The 9,588-nt window shown below is 32.3% G+C and overlaps 1 protein-coding gene across 1 annotated transcript; it reads left to right on the top strand.

Moving 5' to 3' along the window:
* The first annotated feature begins 536 nt into the window (after positions 1-536).
* LOC149188599 (receptor-like protein kinase At3g21340) lies at positions 537-4,794 on the top strand. The gene is made up of 12 exons (XM_089410009.1): positions 537-813; positions 895-1,027; positions 1,734-1,802; positions 1,923-1,994; positions 2,163-2,243; positions 2,417-2,619; positions 2,726-2,934; positions 3,175-3,301; positions 3,395-3,463; positions 3,835-4,024; positions 4,125-4,257; positions 4,350-4,794. Exons 1-12 carry the CDS (start codon positions 537-539, stop codon positions 4,629-4,631), a joined length of 1,845 nt encoding a protein of 614 aa, XP_089266135.1. The 3' UTR covers positions 4,632-4,794.
* The last annotated feature ends 4,794 nt before the right edge of the window (positions 4,795-9,588 follow it).

Genomic DNA, 9,588 nt, shown 5'->3' with positions numbered 1-9,588 from the left:
GTGTTATTCAGTTCTTATAACCGAGTACTGTGCTTTAATTTGGTGTTATTGTTTGTAATAGTTCCAAGGAGTTATGAGATTTAAACAAAACCTTTCACAGAGAGAGCTGACATGCCCAAATTTAACACAGTTTACCACTTATAGCCGATACTTGTGGTTTTATGTCGTGGTTTTCTTATAATGGTTACTAAAGGTTACGGGATTTAAGCGAAACGCTTCACACCGCTAGTACCGAAAGGAGATAGATTTGTGAAGGCCAATTTTGATACATTAATGCGTTTGTAATATTTAAATTATTCAGCTGATTATATGTGTATTTCGCAGGTATCCTGGCGACAACTTCGACCGCATCTGGACACCACAACCTCCTCCCGATGACAAAAATCTTGTGGTGGCTGTAACTACCACACATCCCATTTCATCCGACAATACCGATGATTTTCCTCCCTGCTGTCCTGAAAACGGCGTGGGCTGTAAACAGCTCGGAATCCAATAAAATTCGATTTCATTTAGGTTCGGTCCCAGGGAAGAAAACAATGTTGTTACTGTATTTTGCAGAGATCGAGACACTAAATAAGCCCGAATCCAGATCCTTTTCTGTCAAGATAAATGACGTATACCGAACGCCTGACATCGTTTCGTTGGTGCTAAATTACTCTGCTGTAGAGCTTGCTTTCCAAACTAATGATATTTCGACATCTAACTTCACATTTGTGCTAGACAAGGCCAATAGCTCTACCCTTGCACCTATAATCAATGCTTTTGAGTATTACTGGGTGATCGATACGCAACCGCCAACATATTCGAAAGATGGTAAGTGCCCTAACCAAACTCCCCATTACCCATATATATTACTGAAATTATAATTCAATGTTTAATCAAGTTCTTTTCAAGCTGCAGTTGAAGCCCTTATCGCCATCAAAAGTAAATTTGGCATAATAAATTGGATATCCGATCCTTGCTATTTGATCCACTGGGAAGGAATTAGCTGTGACAACAGCTCTTCCGACATAAGAATTTCGGAATTGTAAGTTTACTTGTTTTATTGGTTTGTTTAGAGTAACTACTCAAATTGAGCTCACTGTTGCAAAATTATTATAACTTATGATATATCTAATGTTATCAGGAATTTGTCGGGAAGGAATCTCACGGGATCTATACCTGCCCATATTGGACAGTTGGACAGTTGACAACATTAATTAACATGTAAACAAAATTCTTCGTTTATGGCTCTATACTTTATGTAACCCTTACAAGAATGCAAAAAATATGTTTAGCGTAGTCTAAATCAACACAAATTAGTTTAGAAAATAATGAAATCTGATTTTGTAGAAAAATTTTAAAATTTGAGTTATCTTTGTAAATTTTAAGATTTTGGGTGTACAGAATTTTTAATAATGCTAATTTATTTGTACATAAAAAACAACACAAATTAGTTTAAAAAATAATGAAAACTGATTTTTAATTTTTTTTTGAAAATTTGAATTATATTTGTAAATTTTAAAATTTTAGATATCCAAAATTTTTAATAATGTTAATCCATTTCCACAATTAAAAAATAAAAATTAAAAACTAGCATTAGTTTCTAAAATTTGAAATTTCTTTTATCAGCAAAAATTTAGCAGTCCCATCAAATTTGTGACGTAAGTAGACAACGCCTAACACGATCTGTCTATAGTCTGAATACTATGTAGAAAAGAGCATTCATTGGTTCATCGTGTTGAAATTGCCAGGTCACTTGACAATAATTATCTAATGGGATCGTTGCCGAATTTCTCTAATTTAGCATTCTTAGAGCGATTGTAAGTTAATTCCCAACAAAAAAATTGTTCACGTTCTTAGTTATGTATTTTCACACAACTGATTTTCATCATTATTTTACGTAAAGAAATTGCAGCTTATTTACTTTACTTATTATTTAGGTATCTACAAAACAACAACCTTAGTGGTAGCGTTCCGGAGTGGCTATCTGAACTCAAAAACCTTAAAGAGTTGTAAGTTCCACTCTCTCCCATTATATTGTCATTGTCAATTAAAAGAATTAACCAGTATCGTTCACCGAAATGTTTTCTATATTTCTTGTATCTATTAAATATTCACAGGCCTTGTTCAAATTAATAGAATTAATCTCTAACATGTTGCGGCAATGTTCCTTATGACAGGTTTATAGAAAATAACAATTTCAGCGGTGTGATTCCTGCACAACTTTTCAACAAACTTATCAACAATTCATTGAAAATGAAGTAATAACATACTATTACATTCTCACAAATCTCCTTTTAAGATTTTAAGGTTCAGAATTTCCTTTCATCTTTACTATACTAGCGTAGCATCGCCACATAATCTAAAATTGAAATTGTAACTGATCTTACTGCCCCGCGTTCACGGAATTTTTTTTTTTTCAAATGTGCTGCAGCTACTCTGGTAACCCTAACCAATTTAAGCCTTTGCCAATTTCTAAGAAGAGCGAATTGGGTGTTGTCTTGGGAGCAACTCTTAGTGGAATTCTAATCATCGCTCTAGCTTTGATAGTAGGCACTGTTTTTTATCGCAAGAAATTACCGAGAAAGGAGCGTGATCCGATCAGTATCGTAGGGGAGCAATCTGTCCTGAACCCAGGTCAGGCTTAGGAATACAATAATGTGATAAACAGCTATAATCTTATAATGAAACGGCCTGAGATTTTGCTTGCAGAAGTATCAGTGACTTGGATGAATGGATGCAGATTATTCAATGGTTATGGTGCCCAATCCAACAAAGTCACATGCCTTCACTCTAGATGACATCGCGGCTGCCACACAAAACTTCAGTCATAAGATCGGACGAGGAGGTTTTGGATGGGTATTCTTTGGTCAACTGACCGATGGAAAAGATGTCGCTGTGAAAGTGCTATCATTGTTCTCTAAACAAGGAATCAACGAATTTTTAAATGAGGTAATTTTTATTTTCTTAAACAATGTAATATAGTTCACTATGGATTTATTTAAAGGATGTTTTTGTTAGAAATGCAATTTTCATATTCTTTTGGTTTCATTAATCTTCTATGATATTTCAAGAAATCGTATAAATATAATCTACTGAAATCTTTGCTGTAAATTTCATGTATGATCTTCTTTAAAAATACACGAGAGAAAACTTGGTGTCTTTAATGACGTTGGGTTGAGTTGATAACAGGTTGATCTTCTTTCAAGAATCCATCATAGGAACTTGGTATCTCTACTCGGATACTGTAGTGAATCTAGAGAACTTATGCTGATCTACGAGTACATGTCCAACGGGTGTCTCAGAGACCATCTTTACGGTAAATATATTGTTTTAAAATATGTTTGTTTACCAGGTGAGAGTTGAATAATTAAGGTACCAACATGCATTGTCTGCTTGTTTTCTTGCCTAGGTGATAGTGCGCGCATTTCCCAACTAAACTGGAGGAAGAGAGTCAAAATAGCATTAGACACAGCACAGGGTAAATACTCTCTTACGCATTTTATGCAATTTGATGTTTATGATCTAAATGAGCTGCATATTACATTTCCTTGAAGTAGTACATGCAAATAGATCTCACCCTATGTTATAGTGGATAGATTTATTTGCAAAAATACCAATGATGAAATCAAGTGTTTAGATTTTTTTTTAGATTTGCATTTTAAATTTTTATTGCAAAATTTTTTATTGCCCGAGATGCTTACTAAATCTGTGGTTAAACGGAATTTTTATCCAAATATTTCATTTATATCCGTGGACCTAAATTCAACATTGCGATAGATCTAAATATATATTTCTATACAGATGTTTCATTCGTATGTAATGTGACCATGGTGTTATTTATGTTTGAAGGATTGGAATACCTCCATATGGGTTGCACCCCGAAGATAATTCACAGGGACATCAAGACGGCCAACATCCTTTTAGACAGCAATTTCAATGGAAAACTGGCCGATTTTGGTCTTTCAAGGATCACAGACGATAGTGAGGCCACTCATGTTACCACTGCGGTTAAAGGAACGGCAGGATACTTCGATCCAGAGTACATATCACATATAACTGGCACTCAATTTACAATTACTGAGTGTTTTTGTTTCCATGATCGAGCTGGTTTGTCTAATTCTTTGTGGCGTCTTTCACAGGTATTTCATTACTCAAACTTTGACGGAGAAGAGTGATGTGTATAGTTTTGGAGTGGTATTGTTTGAAATCATATGTGGTAGACAACCCATAGATTCAAGCCTACCTGAAGAGGAAGTAAACCTCATTCGATGGGTGAGGAACATAATCATTACAAATTATATAAGAAAAAGCTCCACGCTTTTGTCCATGTCTTGCTCTACATACTAACGGTAATTATTTCGCAGGCGAAACCACATGTGGAGAGGTGTGGCGAAATAGCAAGAATCATAGACAAAAGATTGGGGGACAATTACGACATGAAGTCCATCACTCGCGTTGCTAACTTAGCGATTAGATGTGTGCAGGACCAACCGTCGTATAGGCCCAGCGTCACTGAGGTAGTGGCAGAGCTCCGAGAGGCTGCCAAACAGGACAACGATGCTTCAGAAGATATGGTTATCGAATGTTCCGATTTGGAGGAACATTACAGCTCTTCAAGGGCGAATTCGACAATGGGGGTGGAGTGATAAGAGCTAAAACAATTCATTGATCGAGTAGGGGTGGTACTGAAATCAAACTGTATATGTGTTGTCACATAAATATTTGAAGTATTTTGTGAGGGAACCTGTAATCGTGCATGTAACTAGAAAAGTATTTGTCATGAAAACTATAACCGTGCAATTTTTTAGCTGGGAGAATGCTTAGGATATTTAAACGCCTTGGTTGTAATTATTTTGATTTTCATTTCACCAGAAGAGGTTAGAAGAAGATATACTCTTGAGGTTTTTTCTCCATTCTTGTACAATTTTTATTATTATTAGAAAATGTTACAAAATTATATTTTTATATATAAATTTAGTAGAAAATGTTATAAAATTAAAAAAATATTCGAAAATGTTAAAAAAAACCTATTATTTTTATACAAATATATTAGAAGATGTTAAATTTTTATTTATATTTATTTTTTATTTTATTTCTCGTCGTCATTTTGTACCTGGTTTTTTGAAATAAATTTTTTTTTAATTACAAAAATATATTTTTTAATGATAGTTTTTGAATTATATTGTATTGAGTATTTTTATTTGAAATAGATTTAAAATTTAATTAAAAAATATTTAAATATAAATCTGTTTATTTAATCTTCATAAGAATTAGTATGTAGTGAGGAAAAAACCTACTTCTCTGTTGAGAGGATGTATATAATTTTTAAACTGATTATATTAAATTCCTATCATTAATATTTTTCACTATTAATTTGTCAATACATATTTATTTTAATTATGGATTATGTATGTATAGAGAGGAAATTTATTGAGATGCAAATTTTGTTTAAAGAGAAAGTTTTGAAAAAATATATATTTACAATTCAAGAGATTTGATCTTTTAAAGGGTTTCTAGATTTTAGTTATGATAAACACACATCATGTGTAATTTTTTATTGTTTAAATTTTATTTTTAAATGCATAAATGGTTGAACACTTGAATTATGTAGACTCAACAACTTAAACTTGCAAGTCCAACAAATCTTTGATGGATTTTAAAACAGAAATATATTTGGAAAGGGGCCAAAATATAGAATAGTGAGACTATTTGAAATGTTCTAACCATAACAAAATTAATTGTTCAATTACTTTATATAATATACATTGAAATGTTTTATTATGGTCAACATTAATTTATTTTTTTCCTCTCTGTCTATATGGAATTGATATTGAAATATGTTAGTTAATATGGATATTCAAATAATTTATTTTTTTACTTTTAATTACTTTATATGTTATTTATCATCAACATCAAAATATTTTATTTATCCCTTAGAGTGGGAGTGAAAATTTTTTGCAACACCTTTTTCATCTTGGGTTGAGTGAGAGTGAGATTATGTAATAGTGGGATTATGAATGTTTTATAATGATATGAAATCTATAACCAAATGTATAATCATTTTTTTATTTACTATAGTCAACATTATTTTCTATTTAGAGAATAATTTTATTTTATTTTAAAAGGGACAATTGTCAACAAATTGAGCATGGAAGGAATTACACATCTCCTTCATACAATACCCTCTTTGGGTTGTATCAAAATTCCAATTTTAAATCAACCATCAATTTCCACAATTCATATTCAAAATGGTTGCAAAAGACGCTCAAACCTTTAAGCTCTTCAAAGTTAGAATTTGAAAACACATTTAATATCTTTCTTCATATTTTGTCCATTTGATAGCAACTTGGAAATTACCAAATACGTGTAAATTGTTAATTCCTCTTTCATTCACGAGAAAAAAAATCTTTTTAGTGTCATCCATTCTACATAATTATTTAGCCCTCCACCAATCCAACTTTAATCTTAATGGAATGATTATTTACGAAGAATATGATCCCCCATCCCTTCAACATATAACAAGATACCCTTGTGACACTCCATTAATAGAAACTCCGATGAAAATTCTTATCCATTTATTCTTAAACTATTACCCTCAGTAAGATTTCTCCTTGTCATATGGGAAATGACTTAGTGCATTGCATCCACTGGTTGCACATTTTATCAAAAGAATGCATTTTTCTTCAAAATTGAAAGGTTCCTAGTAAACCATATCCCCTGGCCCACTGATAATGGAAGATCCTTAAAAGACTTTGTTTGCGTATTCCTTGCCCAATTTCTCAGACCTTCATTAATAGAATCCATTGACCAGACATTTTTCAATCTTGTTAGCACCTCCACTTCCAACCACACTTGTTTTGAATGGCCAAAATCCATGATCAAATAACTATTTGTCTCCTCATCGAGTTTCTAATCCATTTGACCTTTGGAATGTCTGTGAATTTACCATTCTAAAATATATACATAGAATTTGCACACAAATATATATTAGTGTGTGCATTTTCTTTAGCAATGAATGCATGGAGCATATACATAAATGTGGTCGAAAATTAGGAAGTTGTTTAAATGGATGTGTTTGATTTACATGGATGAATCCAAGAGATTTGTTAATCTCAACCTAAAGCCAAATTAACCACCTTGTCCACCATGTCGTTGGAAAAATGTGATCCCACTAAATTCTTTTTGAATTTAGCAATTCATGGATCTTAAAATAATGTGCACATGTTTATAGTGTGTGTTTATAGCATGTGTGAGTTTAAGAAACTCACATACATTTAAGTTTCATGCATGCATCATAATGTGCACACTTTTTTTCACCTTTGCTCACCATCCTTTCCAATGCTCTTTCTCCCACCTCCCTCTCACTCTTTTCCCTAACCTAAGAGTAGAGAAAAAATAATATGATATAAATGAAAATAACAAAAGAGAAATAATAATTCAAGATGATGGGTCTGTCTAAATATATTCTTGTAACACAAAATCATAGTGCATTGTGATCAAAACATCACAATGCATGATAATAAAACAATAATTTATGATGAGTATTAGACTCAAAGGGTCCTTTATTTATAGAGTCCAAATCTTACCAACTTCCTTGAGTTGTAGAATATTCATTTCACAAATGGGCATTGATGGTTCCAACTACTTCAATGAAATCCATGTTGTTTTCTTAGCTAGTTGATCATTCAATTTCACTCATTTGTCATTAGCTAGTCAACTTTCTAAGTCGATTCGACCATTTAGTCCATTCATTTGACCACTTATTTAGTAGTTCTTCTAGTCAACTATTCAACCAATTTTCTTATACTCAATTACTCGACTAACCTATCAACCACACAGTCAAGTGCTCCACTATTCAACCACTAAACTTAATACTGGTTGTTAGTCAATTCTTCAACTGACTATCTCAAAAAGATCCAAAGGTCTGATGAAATAACATAAAATTAGGTTCTAATATCCCTCGTTCAACACAATTTTCTAGAGGTTTAAGAGGTGAAATTATGTCTATAGGACAACTCCCACTCCCATAATTGTTGCTTCCTGAAGACTAGGAATACAATGTATCTTAGGAAGCTAGGCATCAATCAATGGCTTCATAAATATATCAGTGAGTTGATAATCAATGTTGCAATAGAAAAGAGTGACAATATTATCTTGAACCAGTTGTCTAGGATATTGGGGGTGAATTTCAACATGATTTATCTTACTTTGTGCAATAACATTGTTGGAAACTTGAATTTCACTTTGTGTGTCACAACAAATATTGTTCTGAAAGGCCTCAATAAGAAAACTAAGCTCTCTCAGGATTTGATGAATCCATGCTATATATGTGTTTGCATTAAAAACTCCATAATATTCTTCTTCTACAGTTGAAAGAGACTACACAATGTTTCTTGCATGACCAAATCAGGTGTCCAACACTAATGCAAAAAACATAGTTAGAAGTGGATTTTCTGTCATTATTGTTGTCTACGAAAATGGAGTTGATGAAGATAACTAATGAGTCTAGACTTAAAAAGTGTTTGATACCAAACTAATAGGTACCCTTAATCTAGAGAGCAAAATGTGTTCTATCTTTCTAGTGTTCTCATAGATCCTGCATAAGCTAGGAAACCACACTAAAACCGAAATGAATGTTAGGTCTACTATGAGTTATATAGATTATGTTACTAAATAACTATTGATCAAGGGTAACATCAAATTTCGAAGAGGGACACTCTTCGGTCGACATGATACCTAATGGAAAATTTGTAGCACATGGTATATAGTCATTTATCTTGAATTGTTTTAGCAAGTCCAATACATATTTAGATTGACATAAAGAGAGACAAACATGAAAATACAAAATCGAAAACCAAAAAAGAAATATTGAAAATAAGAATCCATCATTGGTTTGTCGTTGGATGTGAAATTTAATTATGCATCTAACGCGTGTGTACACTTGACATTTGAGTAAACCTATAAGGAGATAAGCCAAAGGTACAATTTTAAAAAATTAGTTTCCTTTACGTTTCTTTAAAAATTCATAGCTCTTATTTTACTCTTTCAACTATTATTTTATTATTTTCCTTAGGAGGCCCATTTTAGACCTTAAAATTCCTCTAATGTAAATCTTCAAAAACCATCAATAAATTTTTGAATATACTTTGCACCTAGCAATCAAGACTTATTAATGCAACAAATCTCATTGTAAATTAGCTCTATTGGTTCATACACACATTAAGTTTGCTCAGGGTCAGAAGGTCCTTACTGATGTTGTTAAAAGGTCCTTACTACTGCTTTCCCAGCTCACATCCTTTATAGAATCCATCAAGTGGAAGATACCTAGGTAGACCAACAACCATGTTTCATGTTTCCATTTTCTCAAGACATTAAAATTTCAAATGTTTGAGTTCTTCATTCCAAAGTCAACTATGATCATTAGTTTGTGTAATTAGAGTATTCAGTTTGGAATATAGTTGAGACAAGTCATAAAAATTATATATTTTATAACCCTGAAAACTCCCTTCTACGATAATGAAATTGTCTATCTTTATATCCTTAACAATGAGCTAATTTTATCAAAATTCAATAATTTTACCTATTTGTGTTAATTGAGAAATC

The sequence above is a fragment of the Pinus tabuliformis genome, chromosome 3_1 (genome assembly GCF_031772625.1).
Source record: "Pinus tabuliformis cultivar Carrire ecotype Pingquan chromosome 3_1, CPIR1, whole genome shotgun sequence".
Lineage (NCBI taxonomy): Eukaryota > Viridiplantae > Streptophyta > Pinopsida > Pinales > Pinaceae > Pinus > Pinus tabuliformis.
The sequence above is the reverse complement of the archived record's forward strand: the minus strand, read 5'-3'. Positions and strand labels throughout refer to the sequence as shown.